Source organism: Schistocerca cancellata, chromosome 9, assembly GCF_023864275.1.
Source record: "Schistocerca cancellata isolate TAMUIC-IGC-003103 chromosome 9, iqSchCanc2.1, whole genome shotgun sequence".
NCBI classification, from domain to species: Eukaryota; Metazoa; Arthropoda; class Insecta; order Orthoptera; family Acrididae; genus Schistocerca; species Schistocerca cancellata.
Window position 1 is genome coordinate 7,187,067 of NC_064634.1, and position 21,928 is coordinate 7,208,994.

The 21,928-nt window shown below is 39.2% G+C and overlaps 1 protein-coding gene across 2 annotated transcripts in view; it reads right to left on the bottom strand.

The window, feature by feature from the left end:
- Positions 1 to 21,928, bottom strand: part of LOC126101610 (protein strawberry notch) — a 274,618-nt gene that overhangs the window by 23,523 nt on the left and 229,167 nt on the right. For both annotated transcript variants that reach the window (XM_049912293.1, XM_049912294.1), the window contains 4 exons: positions 17,352 to 17,477; positions 17,150 to 17,271; positions 15,232 to 15,425; positions 395 to 506 (listed from right to left, as the gene is read on the bottom strand). In XM_049912293.1, the coding sequence (XP_049768250.1) occupies positions 421 to 506; positions 15,232 to 15,425; positions 17,150 to 17,271; positions 17,352 to 17,477 (528 nt within the window). In that variant the 3' untranslated portion in view covers positions 395 to 420. The remainder of the gene's footprint in view (positions 1 to 394; positions 507 to 15,231; positions 15,426 to 17,149; positions 17,272 to 17,351; positions 17,478 to 21,928) is intronic.

The window sequence follows — 21,928 nt, forward strand, 5'->3', positions numbered from 1 at the left end:
AAAATACCTAAGCATTAACAGAAATAATGCATGTATCCTTGCGAGTGAACAAAACGGTGAAAGGGTTGGGGGTAGAAACTACAGATAGGAGTAACAACAATAAAAAAATTAAATGTCACAAGAGTACTGACCGTCATCCTTAATGTTAGCACACACTGACACGTCACCACCAAAACTATTCTACAATGAGAGGCAGAGAGAGAGAGAGAGAGAGAGAGAGAGAGAGAGGCAGAGAGAGAGAGAGAGAGAGAGAGAGAGAGAGAGAGAGAGAGATAGTATTTACAACTGCTATCATTTATTTGGCAATGTGTTTCATGTAGGAAGTGGTAAGTGGGAAGACACACTTTTTGTCACTTTTCTACATGTATATGTAATAAAAACAGAAAATACTTACACCTAGAGTTAACAATTTTCACCTCCTCAAAATGTTTGTTCATCTGTCTTCTCTGCATCTGATGAAAGAGCATCTCTGAGGGCTTCAACACAACTCTTGGGAATTAAAGTTCCTATAAAAACATAGAAAACAAATGTCCTAAATACTTTTTCCACACAACAGAAATTTTTACAAACAATTCTTATCAAACTGGATGCTGGTTCAAACATTCTACAGCCAATGTTTTACAAGAGTTCTAAAATGTGTTTCAGCAGTTAAAATTGCTGTATAGATGGAATTCTTACCAGTAACGTTGCAATTACAGCAGATCAATTCTTCGCAAAAGAATTTTGTACTGATGATAAAAATCTGCATAATTTCACAGTAATCTCTTAAATGATTAGTCCAAGTTCTGCCAGTTCCGTCTTTGTTTTTTTGTTTGTCAAATACTATCTTGAAGTAAGTGACAAGTTCATCTATCTGTCAGTTTTGGTTTTTTGTGTGAATTAATGCACCTACTTCACATTGTAGCCCCATATACCAAGTGTAGCTGCACCTTGCACCAATTAATAAACAATTTGTGACGATTCTGGCCTGAAACTGAACAAGCCAGGATAAAGAGTTCCTGAATGGACCAAATTATAGGGAAACACAGGGGACTATAAAACAGTTTTGTAAAGATCAATTGAAGAACTTGTAAATTTGAGTAAACCCTTTGGTGAGCTCACACAGATTGATGCTTTAAAGAGAAGATTGCCAACTGATGTGCAACGAGACCTTGTTTATGGACCACATAACAACACTGGATAATTTCTAAATTACATGGACAAACTAGATAGAATCTTAGGCAAAGTGGGAAAACCATGAAACTATTTCAGTCACACACAGAGAGGTGGGAATCATAGTTGTGGAAATAATTTTAGCAGAAGGGAAAACAGTAGCTCTAACAACCAAAGTTTTCGTCATAGGGAACAAAATAGTCACAATAATAATAATTTCAATTCAAGGGAATAATCTGGGAACAACTGGAACAGAAATAATAACAGGGAGTTTGAAAACAGGAATAGGAATGGGCATGAACATAGTGACATCAGGAGCCAAAATTCTAAGAGAAGTCATGAAGAAAAAGCTAGCATCCACTCCATTGTCGATCCACAAGGTAGGTGTGAAAAGCACAGATAATAAATAGACAAACACCAGTGACTACACTGTACCAAAAGATACATCTGAAGTAATGAGTAGTTATCTTACGAATGTGTACTACTCTGTAAACACAGTCTCTGTTAAGAATGACACTTGTTCCTCATCTAACACTAAAAATGCAGGTAAGAGGAATGAACACACTGGTTGTAATAAAGAGCCACAGGAAGTAACTGACTTAGTTGAATTTTATGAGTGGGCAGAAACTTGTAGTTTGTCAGAGGACCAGCAGGTTAACAATTTAAATGATTTAGGAATTGAAGCACTGATGAGGGAACCAGGTGAGCAAATTGTTGACATTGATTTAATGAGTAAAGAAGTAAATACACTTGGGTGTGAAAGCAACACTAAATTTTCAGGAGAGAGAGGTTGATGATTGTAGTATTTGGGGAAAATGAAGATTTAATGGTACATGATGATGGTGAGAAATACTTTGTTTGTTTGAAAGAGGAAATGGAAGCATTAGGTGTTGTGGGATATACTGATATTGTGCATGTAGTAGACATACCCAATGATTGGTGGCAAATTAGTAATCATATTATTGTTGAACAACTGAAGGACAAATACCTTAGTGACGAACAATGTTATACTGATGAAAGTGTTTGGATTAATGAAATTATTCATGCAAGTGACAGTGTTCATGATGTGTATGTTAATGTAATGACAGTAGGTAATACAAGTGACAGTAATATAGGTAACTGTAATTCAGGAAGTCATTGTTTTAGTGAAATTGCAGATGATTTGTTGTATGAATGTGTTCAGTCTGAAAAAGGTGATGACATATGTAATTCATTCATTAGAGTAATAGTTGGTACCTGGGACGGCAAGTGCCTTATAGAAACAGGGAGTCAAGTGTCGGGAATATCTGAAATATTAAACAAAAAGCTGAAGTGTGAGAAAGCCTACTTTGAAATGCCAGTCATTGGGGTGAAAATAAAAGGTGCTACAGGAAAATGCAGTAAAACAGTTAAAAGTCAAACTTTGTTATCTTTTACAATTGAGGAAGTCATCTTTACACATGGATGCCTAATTATACGACGACTCAGTGAGGTCTGTATTCTCGGGATGTCGTGGATTAGAAGTGTAGATTCAAGACTTGACTGGGGTGGACAAAAACTTATAACACCACCAAATGGGGAATGTATCTCCACCAAGATTGTCAGACCTAATACAGTTGTGTAACGATAAATTTAATCCTATAAATCCTGTAAAGGAAAAAAGATGGGTTGACAAAGACATACCAGAACTAGACTTAAGTGAAGTAGACACTAAGATTTCAGAAGCTAGTGGTCTAAACAATGGGCAAAAACAGGAACTAGAGTCTTTGTTATGGGAATACAGTCATGTCTAAAGCAACATTCCAGGGAAAGTTAGAGGCTACTAATGTAAGTTGCTAGTGAGATGCTATGATTTGTTTTTCATAAAACTGTATGGTGTGCCCATTGCAAAATGTACAGTGGTTGAGAAAGAATTACATATGATGGAAGCATGTGGCATTACTGAAAGGATTATCACCACTTATAAGAACCCATTGGTAGTTGTGTCAAAGAGAGATGGGGGAGTCAGAATAGTTCTTGACTTCAAGCCTGTAAATAAAATCTTATACAGGGAAACAGACTACCCTGAAGACATCGATAAGCTGTTGCACAAGTTCAAGGATATAAAATTAATGTCAGGTCTAGACTTAACCTCAGGCTTTCACCAAGTACCCCTGACACCCGACTCTAGGAAATACACCGCTTTTCTATACAATGGTTGTTGCCATCAGTATTATGTAGTCCCTTTCAGATTGAACTCATCGGTAGCCAAATTTATTAGAGCTTTAGACCATGTGCTTGGGCAGGAACTTGTATCCAAATTAGTGATTTGCGTAGATGACATTTTAGTAACTGGACAAGATTGGAATAAACGTGTTGGGCTTTTAAGACAGGCATTTGAGAAACTTAGAAGAGGAGGAATGGCACTAAAACTAGAAAAGTGAAAATTTGCAGTACCTCAGTTAAAATTTTTGGGACATTTTGTAACAGAAAAAGGAATTTTGGCAGATCCAGACAAAATTAAAGCTATTTCTGAGTTTCCTATACCCCGTAATAGAAAACAACTGAATTCATTTTAGGGCTACGTGAATTCTACAGAAAATTTGTAAGTAAACAAAGCTTAAACAAACCCTGTCAAAGTAATTTATTAAAGGACACTGTTTGGATATGGAGTAAAGATTGTCAAGAGGCTTTCGACAAAATAAAAAAAGAACTGAATAACCAGAACCTGTTGCACAGACTAGACTTCAATTTACCTTTCTGTTTACATACTGATTATGGGTTAGGTGCTGAATTATTTCAAGAGAAAGAAGTTAATGGGGAGGTAATTCATTGCACAATTGCGTTTGCAAGCAAAATGTTACTGAAGCATGAGAAAAACTATAAAGTCACAGAGAAAGAGTTATTAGCCATGTTGTTGTAGTTGTTGTTGTGGTCTTCGGTCCTGAGACTGGTTTGATGCAGCTCTTCATGCTACTCTATCCTGTGCAAGCTGCTTCATCTCCCAGTACCTACTGCAACCTACATCCTTCTGAATCTGCTTAGTGTATTCATCTCTTGGTCTCCCTCTACGATTTTTACCCTCCACACTGCCCTCCAATACTAAATTTGTGATCCCTTGATGTCTCAGAACATGTCCTGCCAACCGATCCCTTCTTCTTGTCACGTTGTGCCACAAACTTCTCTTCTCCCCAATCCTATTCAATACTTCCTCATTAGTTATGTGATCTACCCATCTAATCTTCAGAATTCTTCTGTAGCACATTTCGAAAGCTTCTATTCTCTTCTTGTCCAAACTATTTATCGTCCATGTTTCACTTCCACTCCTGACACTTAAATCAATACTCGATGTTAACAAATTTCTCTTCTTCAGAAACGCTTTCCTTGCCATTGCCAGTCTACATTTTATATCCTCTCCACTTCGACCATCATCAGTCATTTTGCTCCCCAAATAGCAAAACTCCTTTACTACTTTAAGCGTCTCATTTCCTAATCTAATTCCCTCAGCATCACCAGACTTAATTCGACTACATTCCATTATCCTCGTTTTGCTTTTGTTGATGTTCATCTTATATCCTCCTTTCAAGACACTGTCCATTCCATTCAACTGCTCTTCCAAGTCCTCTGCTGTGGCTGACAGAAATACAATGTCATCGGCGAACCTCAAAGTTTTTATTTCTTCTCCATGGATTTTAATACCTACTCCGAATTTTTCTTTTGTTTCCTTTACTGCTTGCTCAATATACAGATTGAATAACATCGGGGAGAGGCTACAACCCTGTCTTACTCCCCTCCCAACCACTGCTTCCCTTTCATGTCCCTCGACTATTATAACTGCCATCTGGTTTCTGTACAAATTGTAAATAGCCTTTTGCTCCCTGTATTTTACCCCTGACACTTTTAGAATTTGAAAGAGAGTATTCCAGTCAACATTGTCAAAAGCTGTCTCTAAGTCTACAAATGCTAGAAGCGTACGTTTGCCTATCTTTCTTCTAAGGTAAGTCGTAAGGTCAGTATTGCCTCACGTGTTCCAGTATTTCTATGGAGTCCAAACTCATCTTCCCCGAGGTCGGCTTCTACTAGTTTTTCCATTCGTCTGTAAAGAATTCGTGTTAGTATTTTGCAGCTGTGGCTTATTAAACTGATTGTTCGGTAATTTTCGCATCTGTCAACATCTGCTTTCTTTGGGATTGGAATTATTATATTCTTCTTGAAGTCTGAGGGTATTTCACCTGTTTCATGCATCTTGCTCACCAGATGGTAGAGTTTAGTCAGGACTGGCTCTCCCAAGGCCGTCAGTAGTTCCAATGGAATGTTGTCTACTCCGGGGGCCTTGTTTTGACTCAGGTCTTTCAGTGCTCTGTCAAACTCTTCACGCAGTATCGTATCTCCCATTTCATCTTCATCTACATCCTCTTCCATTTCCATAATATTGTCCTCAAGTACATCGCCCTTGTATAGACCCTCTATATACTCCTTCCACCTTTCTGCTTTCCCTTCTCTGCTTAGAACTGGGTTTCCATCTGAGCTCTTGATGTTCATAGAAGTGGTTCTCTTATATCCACAGGTCTCTTTAATTTTCCTGTAGGCAGTATCTATCTTACCCCTAGTGAGATAAGCCTCTACATCCTTACATTTGTGCTCTAGCACTTCCTGTCGATCTCATTTTTGAGACGTTTGTATTCCTTTTTGCCTGCTTCATTTATTGCATTTTTATATTTTCTCCTTTCATCAATTAAATTCAATATTTCCTCTGTTACCCAAGGATTTCTACTAGCCCTCGTCTTTTTACCTACTTGATCCTCTGCTGCCTTCACTACTTCATCCCTCAAAGCTACCCATTCTTCTTCTACTGTGTTTCATTCCCCCATTCCTGTCAATTGTTCCCTTATGCTCTCCCTGAAACTCTGTACAACCTCTGGTTCCTTCAATTTATCCAGGTCCCATCTCCTTAAATTCCCACCTTTTTGCAGTTTCTTTCAGTTTTAATCTACCAATATATTGTGGTCAGAGTCCACATCTGCCCCTGGAAATGTCTTACAATTTAAAACCTGGTTCCTAAATCTCTGTCTTACCATTATATAATCTATCTGATACCTTTTAGTATCTCCAGGGTTCTTCCATGCATACAACCTTCTTTCATGATTCTTAAACCAAGTGTCAGCTATGATTAAGTTGTGCTCTGTGTAAAATTCTACGAGGCGGCTTCCTCTTTCATTTCTTAGCCCCAATCCACATTCACCTACTACGTTTCCTTCTCTCCCTTTTCCTACACTCGAATTCCAGTCACCCATGACTATTAAATTTTCGTCTCCCTTCACTATCTGAATAATTTCTTTTATTTCATCATACATTTCTTCAATTTCTTCGTCATCTGCAGAGCTAGTGGGCATATAAACTTGTACTACTGTAGTAGGTGTGGGCTTCGTATCTATCTTGGCCACAATAATGCGTTCACTATGCTGTTTGTAGTAGCTTACCCGCATTCCTATTTTCCTATTCAGTATTAAACCTACTCCTGCATTACCCCTATTTGATTTTGTGTTTATAACCCTGTAGTCACCTGACCAGAAGTCTTGTTCCTCCTGCCACTGAACTTCACTAATTCCCACTATATCTAACTTCAACCTATCCATTTCCCTTTTTAAATTTTCTAACCTACCTGCCCGATTAAGGGATCTGACATTCCACGCTCCACTCCGTAGAACGCCAGTTTTCTTTTTCCTGATAACGACATCCTCTTGAGTAGTCCCCGCACAGAGATCCGAATGGGGGACTATTTTACCTCCGGAATATTTTACCCAAGAGGACGTCATCATCATTTAATCATACAGTAAAGCTGCATGCCCTCGGGAAAAATTACGGCTGTAGTTTCCCCTTGCTTTCAGCCGTTCGCAGTACCAGCACAGCAAGGCCGTTTTGGTTATTGTTACAAGGCCAGATCAGTCAATCATCGGGACTGTTGCTCTTGCAACTACTGAAAAGGCTGCTGCCCCTCTTGAGGAACCACACATTTGTCTGGCCTCTCAACAGATACCCCTCCGTTGTGGTTGTACCTACGGTACGGCTATCTGTATCGCTGAGGCACGCAAGCCTTCCCACCAACAGCAAGGTCCATGGTTCATGGGGGGGGGGGGGGGGGGGGGTTATTAGCCATACAGTGGCCATTTTCAAAATTCAGGACCTATTTACTAGGACATAAGGTAATAGTGTACTCCGATCATAAAGCCTTAAGCTATTTACACGATTGCAAGCTCTGTCATAATAGGCTTACAAGATGGGCATTGTATTTACAATAATTTAATTTTGAAATAAAGTATATTAAAGGAATTGACAACATTGTTACAGATGCTCTATCAAGGCTACCAGGAGGAGCCAGAACCATGACACAAATTGGAAATTAATAAAGAACTGTTTAGGGAAAAAGAACTATGAAAAATTAGGCAAGTACTATAAGGTGTTTAAAGGTACTCTATTTAGGACAACTGATGAACACTCGGACAACTGGAAGCTATGCTGGCCTGAAGATGAAGCTGAGAGGTTAGTTAAGTATACACATGAGAGCTATGGTCATTATGGCATTCCAAAATGTATGCAGAAATTACAACTAAATATATACTTCTACAATATGGCCAAGAAAGTTAGAAAAGAATTGTCAACTTGTGACAAGTGCCAACGAGTCAAAGTAAAACTTCTGACAAGTGCCAACGAGTCAAAGTAAGTAACAGAAAATATCAAGGTGAAATGCAAAACATTACTCCTGCACAACCTCTAGACTTAGTCGCTGTTGATTTCTATGGGCCTCTTTCAAGGAGTAGGAGTGGGCACTTACATTTTTGTCATGGTGGATGTATTTTCTTAACTAATCCAGTTGTATCCTGTCAGGAAAGTCACAGGTAAAGAGATAGTTACAAAAGTTGAAAAAGACTATTTCTCAAACATCGGGATATCAAAAGTGATCTTGTCTGATAATGGTTCACAGTTTTTGGCAAAAGTTTAGAAAGCCTTTATTGATAAATCAGGAATTAAACATGTTCAAATATCTGTACAATCTGTCGTCAAACCCAGCTGAGAGGTATATGCGCAAGATTGGTCGTTTATGTCATACATATTGCAGTCATAAACATCCTACATGGTACGACCATGTACTAGACTTTGAAGATGTCATGAACAGCTTACAACATACTTCCACAGGATTTTCACCTTATGAAATTATGTTTCATCTAAAATCAGACAACATTATCACTGAACTGACAGAATTTCCACCATGCACAATGACGACTATGTGTGATCGTGAAGCCATAGTCAAAGAAACCATGATAAAACAGGGGGAGGTTAGAAAAGACAACATGATAGCAAGATCAAAGCAACCAAGTTTAAAGTTGGAGGTTATGTTTTAGTAAAATCACATGGGAAATAAAAAATGTTGAATTCTGAAATAAAGAAATTCTTTGATATTTACACGGGTCCATTCAAGATTGTGGAGAATCCACACCCTAATGCATACCTACATCTACATCTACATCCATACTCCGCAAGCCACCTGACGGTGTGTGGCGGAGGGTACCTTCAGTACCTCTATCGGTTCTCCCTTCTATTCCAGTCTCGTATTGTTCGTGGAAAGAAGGATTGTCGGTATGCCTCCGTGTGGGCTCTAATCTCTCTGATTTTATCCTCATGGTCTCTTCGCGAGATATACGTAGGAGGGAGCAATATACTGCTTGACTCTTCGGTGAAGGTATGTTCTCGAAACTTTGACAAAAGCCCGTACCGAGCTACTGAGCGTCTCTCCTGCAGAGTCTTCCACTGGAGTTTATCTATCATCTCCGTAACGCTTTCGCGATTACTAAATGATCCTGTAACGAAGCGCGCTGCTCTCCGTTGGATCTTCTCTATGTCTTGTATCAACCCTATCTGGTACGGATCCCACACTGCTGAGCAGTATTCAAGCAGTGGGCGAACAAGCGTACTGTAACCTACTTCCTTTGTTTTCGGGTTGCATTTCCTTAGGATTCTTCCAATGAATCTCAGTCTGGCATCTGCTTTACCGACAATCAACATTATATGATCATTCCATTTTAAATCACTCCTAATGCGTACTCCCAGATAATTTATGGTATTAACTGCTTCCAGTTGCTGACCTGCTATTTTGTAGCTAAATGATAAAGGATCTATCTTTCTGTGTATTCGCAGCACATTACACTTGTCTACATTGAGATTCAGTTGCCATTCCCTGCACCATGCGTCAATTCGCTGCAGATCCTCCTGCATTTCAGTACAATTTTCCATCGTTACAACCTCTCGATACACCACAGCATCATCTGCAAAAAGCCTCAGTGAACTTCCGATGTCATCCACCAGGTCATTTATGTATATTGTGAATAGCAACGGTCCTATGACACTCCCCTGCGGCACACCTGAAATTACTCTTACTTCGGAAGACTTCTCTCCATTGAGAATAACATGCTGCGTCCTGTTATCTAGGAACTCCTCAATCCAATCACACAATTGGTCTGATAGTCCATATGCTCTTACTTTGTTCAATAAACGACTGTGGGGAACTGTATCGAACGCCTTGCGGAAGTCAAGAAACACGGCATCTACCTGTGAACCCGTGTCTATGGCCCTCTGAGTCTCGTGGACGAATAGCGCGAGCTGGGTTTCACATGACCGTCTTTTTCGAAAGCCATGCTGATTCCTACAGAGTAGATTTCTAGTCTCCAGAAAAGTCATTATACTCGAACACAATACGTGTTCCAAAATTCTACCGGTTAGTGCACCCTAAATCCAGCAAAGTTCTCAGGCTAAGGAATATTGTTTCATTGAAAATGTATAAGCAAAAGGGGAAAGACAATTCTGAGAAAGTTAAAAGGTGACTCAACATAAGCTTTTCACTGGAAATTATGAAATGTTGTGTATAAAAATTGACTGATTTTATGATCTAGTTTTTTGTCCTTGAAAATGTTTATTAGTTCTTTAAAATGTATTTGCTATTTTCTTTTTGTGTAATATGCTCATCATGTTAGTTCTTGATATTTCTATATGTCTATTCAATTTGAATGATATTTGATAATTTGTGAAATTTTACTTTGTGTAACATTATCACACCACACTCATTGAGACATCATTTAAAACGTAAACCACTAATCAGTGCTAGATCTGTCTCATAGCAATTAGCAGTTTTTTAATTTTTTATCTTAAAGGAAGATTCTTAATTACCACACACGTAAGTTGTTGAAATGTCCGACTAAACAAGGGGGAGAATCATTTAAAGTAAACAACATGAATTACTGTATATTTGTTTCTCAAACACTACAAAGCATAGGCAGTAATACTTTTCTGATTTCATATATAAATGTTATCCTAATACTTTCAACCAACCATGACTCTACTCTTGCACTTTTACTGTGAATATGGACTCTTGTACCAGACTGACTAGCTTTACTTTTGAAAACAATTTAATTTTTTGTTTATCCTTGGTGTAGGTGTTATAGTTTGCGATAAGACATTTTACACCCAAAATGTTAATGCATTTGTATTACAAGTTTATTGAATTTATTGTTAGTTATAGGATCCTTTTCAGACCAGTCCATACCTTTGTAGTATTACTCAGACAGATCCTGTAAACTTCACCCACTAGATGAACATTACCAGAAGGATAAAAATGTATCCTAACCATGTACTTAGATACAAACATTATGTAACCAAAAGGCGATCTCTGTATTTTATTTTTAGATAACATGGCATTATAATCAACGAAGCAATACAGACGACTAAGCTGTGGAAATGGACATGCTTCAGTACAAGCAGAAAACAAACCTATTAAGGGAGATCAGCAAAGTGCAGATGGACAATGTGGCACATTACTGTGAGTAGTGAGTAAAGTGGTCAACAAAAGAAAGTAAAACAAACGTATCGTCAAAAGTTACTACCTTTTAACGGTTTAATGTGAAGTGCTACGACATTATAGACTCATCTAAGTGAAAATCGAAAATCTTCTTTTGTATTTCATTTACCTTAAAATGAACAACTGGATGTTTTCCTTCACTTTGTGTAACACAATTTCAATGTCAAACCTCATGTAATGCCAATTGCTATGGGCGGAAAGTTAGTAAAATTCAAAGAAAACAGTTCAATTAAAAAATTTAATGTATTTAAAATCATATTCTTGGCAGTTCCATTATTCTGGTGTCAGAATTTTGTTTGCATGTTCAAGCTTACAAAATACTTGGGGGGCTATTGTAATGGAACTGACCAATAGAGCCCATTTTGTGATGAGATATTATACACTAATTAAAGGTGTTTTCAAAAAGCATTCGCTTAATATGATGTTAGGGTAGGGGTTGCGATTAATGCAAATTTGAAAGAGTGTATATTTAAATTATGACTTTTATTATTTCTGAAAGTTTGACCTACGTATATGTACAATTTTGTCACTCATATTATTATTGTCGCTGAATTATCCTTTATCCTATTTGATGTAACTTAAAAATGCAGTGTCAATAATCAATACAGAAATCGTAAGTTCTCTTTTGATATGACTCTGTGATCTTTGGTCAGCAATGTGATTTGGGCCACTTGTGTTTTGGCTGCGGACGAGAGCTGTTGTTTTTAAGTGTGTTTCTTGACAAACGTGTGGTGTCCACAATGCACATGGTACTTTATTTTTGTGATTTGAGATTGTGAAATTTACTAAATAACTTTCGAGCTTGAAGTTCTAACAATAAATGTGTGTTTTTTCTAAACAAAAAATTGTAGAATCCTGCTTCATGATTTCGGTAGTCTGGTAATAGTCAAAACCCGTACCTTTTTCATCGCCTAGACAATGAAGCCACATGTACAACGGATATTCAGCAGCATCAAGATAAGTGACATCATGATCATTTCTACAAATTACTTTACATTCATTAGCCACACCATAATGGTGTCTTTACAGAAATAACTTCGTATCATAGTAGAGAGGGTCCATGATAAGTCCTCCAATTACGAACGTAACTGAATTGAAGGCATGCTCCTTGCAGTATCCTCCGATGTGGTACGACCTTGCCATGGGGGATGGTTAACAGTACCGCAACTGTAGACTGCTGAACTTGTGTAGTCGTGCACAATGAACGACCTAAAAATCCACAGCCTTGTGAGGAGGCTCTTATGGGTCTCTGGTTCCATGAGCATGAAGCTATTCCTCTTTTTTAAATTTGAAAATATCTCAAAACCGACTGTTTAAATAAGGATGGCGAAAAATGTAACTCTGTAGCATAGCATTGGCAATTCAGCAAGGACAAGGGTCTGGCAGTGTGTCTATGAGTTTGAGGACCATGGACACACGCTGAGGTGGTCTGAAGGAAAATGGCTGACGGCTTCCTGATATGAAAGTGGTGCCGAGAACTGCAGTTGGGCATGGAGAGGAATATCATGCAAAACAATAAATTTGGTACACAATGATTATCTTACGAGGTGCATTCAAGTTCTAAGGCTTCCGATTTTTTTTCTAATTAACTATTCACCCGAAATCGATGAAACTGGCATTACTTCTCGACGTAATCGCCCTGTAGACGTACACATTTTCACAACGCTGACGCTATGATTCCATGGCAGCGGCGAAGGCTTCTTTAGGAGTCTGTTTTGACCACTGGAAAATCGCTGAGGCAGTAGCAGCACGGCTGGTGAATGTGCGGCCACGGAGAGTGTCTTTCATTTTCGGAAAAAGCCAAAAGTCACTAGGAGCCAGGTCAGGTGAATAGGGAGCATGAGGAATCACTTCAAAGTTGTTATCACGAAGAAACTGTTGCGTAACGTTAGCGGGTGCGTTGTCTTGGTTCAAAATGGTCCAAACGGCTCTGAGCGCTATGGGACCACTGCTGTGGTCACAAGTCACTTAGAACTACTTAAACCTAACTAACCTAAGGACATCACACACATCCATGCCCGTGGCAGGATTCGAACCTGCGACCGTAGCTGTCGTGCGGTTCCAGACTGTAGCACCTTTAACCGCTCAGCCACTACGGCCGGCCGTTGTCTTGGTGAAACAGCACACGTGCAGCCCTTCCCGGATGTTTTTGTTGCAGTGCAGGAAGGAATTTGTTCTTCAAAACATTTTCGTAGGATGCACCTGTTACCGTAGTGCCCTTTGGAACGCAGTGGGTAAGGATTACGCCCTCGCTGTCCCAGAACATGGACACCATCATTTTTTCAGCACTGGCGGTTACCCGAAATTTTTTTGGTGGTGGTTAATCTGTGTGCCGCCATTGAGCTGACTGGTGCTTTGTTTCTGGATTGAAAAATGCTATCCACGTCTCATCCATTGTCACAACCGACAAAAAGAAAGTCCCATTCATGCTGTCGTTGCGCGTCAACATTGCTTGGCAACATGCCACATGGGCAGCCGTATGGTCGTCCGTCAGCATTTGTGGCACCCACCTGGATGACACTTTTCGCATTTTCAGGTCGTCATGCAGGATTGTGTGCACAGAACCCACAGAAATGCCAACTCTGGAGGCGATCGGTTCAACAGTCATTCGGCGATCCCCCAAAACAAATCTCTCCACTTTCTCGATCATGTCGTCAGACCGGCTTGTGCGAGCCCAAGGTTGTTTCGGTTTGTTGTCACATGATGTTCTGCCTTTATTAAACTGCCGCACCCACGGACGCACTTTCGACACATCCATAACTCCATCACCACACGTCTCCTTCAACTGTCGATGAATTTCAATTGGTTTCACATCACGCAAATTCAGAAAACGAATGATTGCACGCTGTTCAAGTAAGGAAAACGTCGCCATTTTAAGTATTTAAAACAGCTCTCATTCTCGCCGCTGGCGGTAAAATTCCATCTGCCGTACGGTGCTGCCATCTCTGGGACGTACTGACAATGAATGCGGCCTCATTTTAAAACAATGCGCATGTTTCTATCTCTTTCCAGTCCGGAGAAAAAAAAATCGGAGGCCTTAGAACTTGAATGCACCTCGTATTGCTGCAATATGTAACAGACAGATGGATGACATAATCCAGACAAACATTTAAGGAGCAAGCAGGACTAAAATGTTGTGGAAGGTGAAGAAGTCTTATGTGAAGAACAGCAAATGAAATAAAAACAGAGGACAAATTAAGTGTGGATATGGAACTGTTGGACTTCAGACAGTATAGAAGATTGATGAAGTAATGGACAGCACTTTCAAAGATAATGAGAGTGTTATCAGGAAACAAATGCTTGCAGAAGTAGTCTGATATGGAACTCTTCACACTGTCGTGAGCCAAAGCAGCAATTGAAGAAAAATATGAATAAATCTACTAACTATGGATTTCTTAAGAGAAAAGTGAGCTTAGAGGAGAGAGGATGTGTGTGAGAGATGGAATTAGGTGGAGGAAAAAGAAGAAAACAACAGCACAAAGCAGAGCAGATAAGGATTGTCTTAGCTACGCAATGTAAACAAAATATGTAGCAGGCAACGTTTAGCAAATGGGCACGAAAATAATTTCCAGAAGTCCGTAAGAATAAACATAGCCTGTCTCACAAAGATACTGTGACCATCTTTGCTTCTGGAGATTTATTTTTGGAACAGATAATTTACACTGCAACAGAAAGGGAAAATGATTTCGTATTTCACTATATGAATATGATGTTGTTGTTGTTGTGGTCTTCAGTCCTGAGACTGGTTTGATGCAGCTCTCCATGCTACCCTATCCTGTGCAAGCTTCTTCATCTCCCAGTACTTACTGCAACCTACATCCTTCCGAATCTGCTTAGTGTATTCATCTCTTGGTCTCCCTCTACGATTTTTACTCTCAATGCTGCCCTCTAATGCTAAATTTGTGAACCCTTGATGCCTCAGAACATGTCCTACCAAGCGGACCCTTCTTCTTGTCAAGCTGTGTCACAAACTCCTCTTCTCCCCAATTCTATTCAATATCTCCTCATTAGTTATGCGATCTACCCATCTAATCTTCAGCATTCTTCTGTAGCACCACATTTCGAAAGCTTCTATTCTCTTCTTGCCCAAACTATTTATTGTCCATGTTTCACTTCCATACACGGCTACACGCCATACAAATACTTTCAGAAACGACTTCCTGACACTTAAATCTATACAAATATGATAGAGAGAGAGTAACGTGTATGCATACCTACAATCTTGACTCCTTCACCTGTACGTAGCCGTACTACCTGCATCTTGCTGTTGTGGCCAGACTTCGCTGCCAATACATTTTCAACACGTGTCCACACACTCAGTACAGAACCTGCCAGAACATTGTAGGTACGCCTTCGGAGGCCAACTTCACAATCTAACCCGAGAGTCACATTTTTGCAGTTTCCACGCCTGAAACAATCACAAATGAAAGGTTAGTTCTTCAATAATGTCATACTAAATAACCAATTGCTTACTAAATTCACTGGTTTAACCAGATCAAAAAACAGGTAGAGTAAATAACAGTACACTATGAACAATTTCAGCAATGCTACCTAGAAGTCATGAGAGATATCAAATAAGCAGAACATTTCAATTTTTCATTCCTTTTACATAGCCAGTGCCTTTTTTTCCTTTGCTGTATTATGCACAGCTTGTTACAAAGCTTTTGTACTAAAGTGAAAGTTATGGGGGAAACATATTGGGTAAGCCCTTCAGTAAAGGTCAAAAACACTGACCACTTTGATTAAACAATGGAAACTCCAGGTAGGAATATCAACATTGTATGGAAAGACAAATTGCTTCTTACTATAAAAAAGACACGTCAAGTTGCAGAGACGCACGACTAAAATACACTCACAAATCAAGCACACCTCATGCACACATGACCTTCAACCCCACCATCTCGGACTGGAATGCAACATCACATGGGATGCAAGCAACAATCTGGAGGGTTGGGGAAGGTGAAGGAGTAGGGGAAGGAATAGTACTGTATGGGTGGGGAGAGAGACGAACACTGTCTGGTGGAGTGTGCAGGGATTAGACTGCCAACAGGCGCATCATCAAGAGGTTGTGGGGCACGGACTTGGGGGAAAAAAAGGAACAAAAAAGGAGAGGAGCAGTAAAAGACAGAAGGATGCACCGGCAGAGAGCTGCAAATAAACGGGGTAGGAGATGAAAATGGGGAGGAGATGATAGGCCAGAAGGGGTAGAAACTGTTGGACGGAGGGTGTGGAGACAGTATGTTACCGTAGGTTGAGTCCGGGATAATTACGGGAGCAGAGAATGTGTTGTAAGGATAATTCCCATCTGCACAGTTCAGAAAAGCTGGTGGTGGAGGGAAGGACCCAGAAGGCTCGGGTTGTGAAGCAGCCATTAAAATTAAATGAGTTATGTTCAGCTGCATATTGTGCCACAGGGTGGTATGCTTTGCTCTTGGCCACAGTTTGGCAGTGGCCTTTCATCCTGATGGACAGCTGGTCGGAAGTCGTACCAATATAAAAAGCTGTGCAATGATTGCAGCAGAGCTGGTAAATGACGTGGCTGCTTTCACAGGTAGCCAGCCCCTGGTGGGGAAGGATAAACCTGTGACAGTACTGGAATAGGAAGTGCCGGGTGGATGGATTGGGCAAGTTTTGCACCTGGGTCTTCCACAGTGTTATGATCCTTGTGGCAAGGGGTTGGGATTGGAAGTGGCACGGGGATGGACTAGGATGTTCTCGAGGTTGGGTGAGCGACGGAACACCACTTGAAGAAGGGTGGCAAGTATCTCGCGTACGATGTCCGTCACTTCAGGGCACGATGATAGGTAATGAAAGTGCTGGCAAGATTTCAACCACAACATAACTGGCAAGTTTATGTACATGACCTTAACCAAGTTTTCCCAGAAATTTGGCACCATTACAGCTGTTGAGGTGGGAGTCTATAAAAGCACTTGATTACAAAGTTAACACTTATCTTCAACAAAATTATTTCATATGTGAATACCACACAACACCATTTAGATTTCAAGTGTACTCCTGCAAATCTGGAATGAGGTCTCAAAGTGTTAGGTACTAATTAATCATTCCGCAAACAGACTTGCAAATAGCTGAAAAGTGAATAGGCTTCAGCTTTGAAAAAGAACAGGCACTCACCAGTAGGCATGGGAACACGTAGTGACTGAGGCGTCATACTGTTGTGTCCAGTGGGACTGCGCATCATCCGTAGAAACCTTTTTGTACTTTTTCTCTAATTCCCCTAATGTCTCTTGGCGCAGCTATCACAGAAAGTACATATTAATAGTTATGTTAATTTTTCAAATAAAATGTTTCTAATTTATTTGAGATCACAATATACCTGTAATCCAGTATTGGGCCTGTAAATGGTGTAGAATTGATCTTTTGCCTTCTTGTCATTTTCCTTCTTTCCTTTAGGGGTCCCTACTGCAACAGCCAAAATTGCTGTCTGCTTATTGTTCCGTATCTGTAATGATAAAGAGCAGGATGTGAATGAAATGCAACACATAAAAGTGGAGTGCACATTAAACATGATACTATTGTTACAACAGAGCACTGACCCTGTTTTACATTAGTTATTTTGTTAGTATTCCAAGCAGTAATATCCTTTCACAAACCCGAACAGATGCTCATCTTAAATACTTGTATATATTTCAGACCTAAGTTTTATCAGTTAATTCTGCTATGTTGTTCAAAGAACAGAATCAGATTTGGATTTTCTCTCTCATGTAGGCTACAGCCTATATAATAATAACCAAACAACATCCGCAACCCAAAATCGATAATTCTCAATAGATTCTTACATAAGGCATGACATGAGACCTGGTATTACTTGACATAATGCAAGTTATGTTCATTTTACACTATTTGGAGGAATATTATTCAAGCTGCTTATAAGTTGTCTGTTAACTACTTTCACATTCCATAGATCATTCTGCACGATAGATTGTAATGATGTGGAACATTCACAACAACAAAAATTAATTTGTGCTATGGCTATGTGCTGGACATTTACAAGTTTTTTTTTTTAAATTAATTATTTATTTGTTTGTTTGTTTGTTTTTAATATACAGATGTGAGTTAGTAATTTCCATCCACCACTGTTTCAACATTACAATAATAGAAATTCTTCTACAGAACAAAAGGGGTTGTCATTTTACTTTTTCTGTCTGTCAGACACTTTATATCAATAATTTTAGTTGCGGCACTGTGCACATCTTCTTGTACTAAAGACAACCTTAATGTGAAATAATGAATGCCATTTTTTCTTTCTGGTATTATAATTATGAAGTTCACTGTTCCTTTTGAACTTTAGTGGATTATTTACAACAAACATCATGAGGGAATAAATGTACTCTGAAGCAGAAGTCAAAACACCTAACTCTAGATATCTATGAGATAATTGTGGGTGAGCATCACATAATATTCTTACAGCACCTCTTTCCACAATGAAGAGTTTCATTCTTAAAGACGAGTTACACCAGAACATTATTCCATATGACATTATAGAACAAAAATATGCAAAATATATCAAATTACAGATTTCCATCTCCCCAAGATTTGCAATGATTCTCAGTGCAAATGTGGCTGAACTAAGTTGTTTCAGGAGTTCCAAAATGTGCTTCTTCCAGTTTAAATTCTCACTGATATGGACACCTAAGAATTTTGAAGCTTCCATTTATTTATTATTTTCTCTTTGCGTGTTGCACTTATCATTGGTGTAGCACCCCTAGATGTGCAGAACTGAATATGTTGTCTCTCTTTAAAATTGCGGGTGAGACAATTTGCAGAAAACCATCAATGGTACTTTTGAGAACACTGTTTACCATTTCTTCTGTTTCTGTGTGTATGCTTGGACTGATTACAATACCAGTGTCATCAGCAAAAAGAACTAATTCTGCTAGTATGTTAGATGGAAGATCGTTTACATGTATGAGAAAACAACAGTGGACCCCCGACTGAGCCTTGGGGAAGGCCTTGCATGATTTCTCCCGTCAGAATTACGTCCCCAGACTATATTGGCTGAATTAATAAGTACTGCTTTCTACATTCTTTTGGTTAGAATACTTTGATTCACACAATCAAACGCTTTAGATAGGTCACAGAAAATACCAACAGTCGCTATTTTATTATAGCTCGTAAAATTTGGTGACAGAACATGTAAATGGCATTCTAAGTACAACAACTCTTCTGCAATACCATCAAAACAAGATGAGCTTTCATTTTTGAGTGAATGTATAATATTCTTAATTTCAGAAAAAAGTAGTTTATGATACATTCATTGAATTTTATGAGAGTTACTTTTTCAACATACTGCTGTGATTTTTCTCTTGAACTGTTACTCCCTATGCTTTCTACTATATCTAAGAAATGATTATTAAATATGTTTGCTACTTGTGACCTGTCATTTATAGTCCTTCCATTGTTATCCTATTCTGTGGCTGGATGTCCTATCTCTCATTTCACTACATTCCACTTAAGAGATCTGTTCAAAAACGCTGCTAACAACGCTCACATCAGGAATGTCAATGAAACAGTGCATACCAATCGAAGATTGGCTGTATGAGAGACTGCAGCGGAATGTAACATTTCATCTGGATCATGACATTGTGTTGCCACCAAGTTCATCCCAAGGCTCGTAAGTCAAGACCAGAAAGACCTTCGCATCGCAATCTGTGAAAAGCTTTAGGATCACCAATTAGAAACCCCACTGAAAGGACGAAGATCGTCAACGACGGATGAGATAAAAGAAAATTCGCAGATGGGGCATCATGTGATCCAGCAAGAGGCATATCAAGCCTACTTCTGAAAGTGGAAACAGCTTTGGGAGCAGTGCATCAATTGTGGAAGAGAGTATTTCGAAGGAGTCCATGCACAATAAGTAAAAGAAAAGTGCAGAAAAGATTTGTGGACAAAGTTCCAGAATTTTTTGAACAGATCTCACAGCCTTTAGTCTGTTGTCGAAATTATCGATTTCTCACTTTATATGCATGTTACCCAATTTTTTAATAACCAATTCATGTATTGTACACAATTCTTGAAAACATTTGTCCCGGAGTTATTAATTATTCTAAGTGATTTCCACTGAGGAGTATCCATATTACAAGGCACTATGTTATTCATCCTAACCGTATATCATGATCGGAGGGAGCAGTTGTTACTGGGTGAACGGTTATTTTCTTTCTTTGAGCCTCACCAAAGAAAACGTCAATTACGGTCCAACCGTCTTTATCCATTTACGTTGTAAAGTTAATTATGGAGATCAAATTGTAGGGTCCAAATAAGGTTTCCAGATAATTTTTCCTATCAGAATCCTTTAGAAAATCTACACAGACGTCACCACAGGCTATTAACAGCTGCCGGTACAGCACAGTAAGGAATCCAGATTCCTTGCAAACACTTCCAAATTTCCCATTGGGGATCTATACGGAGTCACAATTTAAAGTGAACTATTTTTCAGAATTAATTGACAAGCACAAACTTCTGTGTGACGATCACTACAAAATCTACTTGTTTCAATACTTTTGAACATGTGTTCTTTCTTAATGTATGTACCAACTCTTCCTTTTCCCATACTAGTTCTGCACGAGTAAGCTGCTACAATGCAATCTTTTACATGTAACTTATCTAACCTGGTGGTTATGTGGCACTCAGACAGGCACAGGATCTCTCTCATTTCAGAGCTCTCTAAATTTTCCAAACAATCGAGAAGCTCTTCTTAAGCATTTCATGGGGCTTTTTTGTTATTTTTACTTCTTCCAAAACAGGGTGCCTGAATCCCAATTCTAACCCAAAAATGTTGCCCCCTGACACCAGTAACCATAGGGATCTTGCTTTATGTGGTGATTCCCCCCCCCCCCCCCCTCCCCCCAATATTATCTGCAAGAAGCTCAACCAACCTATCTTTCCCCCTCCTATTCAGGTGTAGGCCATGTCTAGTATACCCCACCTCCCAAACTGCAGCAACAGCCACTGGACTAATATGAGATTTTATGTCAGTCCGCAGCAAACTGTTCATATTCACGTACACACTGCTCACAGCAGTGTTAACCCAGGTCTGGTCATAGTGCTGCAGAACCTCCATAAATCTCTCATTTCTGGAAGTAGCTGCTACTCCTATTGCATCCAAGCTGCCCCTAATGCTGTAATTACTGTTCTTAGTGTGGCTGTTGCCTGCTCCATTTACTACAATAACCAATCCTCTTTGCTAACATCTCTGCACAAATTCCCTATACCCTCTGTCATATGGCAAAGGCTAGCATTTGCCTTCACAATACTTGTGACCTGGTACCCTGTTCCTAATTTGTCCTTTCCTCACAGTCTATAAATACCACTCCCTCTCTGACTATCTTAAGGCAACATCTGCTCTTATCACACATTGCAACATACATTACACGCTTCAAAATAGAATTAAATTGTCTAACACACTGTACAATACAGCAATTTTCATTATTTATGAGCTGCAAAAATTAGGCCTACAGGTTAGCACTTCAGGTGTATGATACAACGTAAAAAATTAATTAGTTTCGCCTACAACAAGAACTCGGCACTCACTCAATTGCAATATCTGTTAAATTAACTTAATCACAATAGAATGTAACTTTAATGCACACAAACTGTATGTAAACAAACTACTGGAGTGAAAGTTTCAAAAAAACAACCTGTGTATAATCTGACAGGGACTCTGATGGGCACTGGGCATTCGGTTTTAGCAATTTCAACTGTTTCTCTCAACATTCAACTGTAAATTATCTATAGAGCTCATCTTGATAGTAGTGGGGGAATTAAATCAGGCCAGTACTTCTGGATCATCCTTCGTGAAGGAACATTTAAAAATGGAGCACTTCTACTTAGCTTTACAATTACTTCAGTACACTGACAGCCTTTACGCATGACTAAAATTTCTGTGTGTTTTGT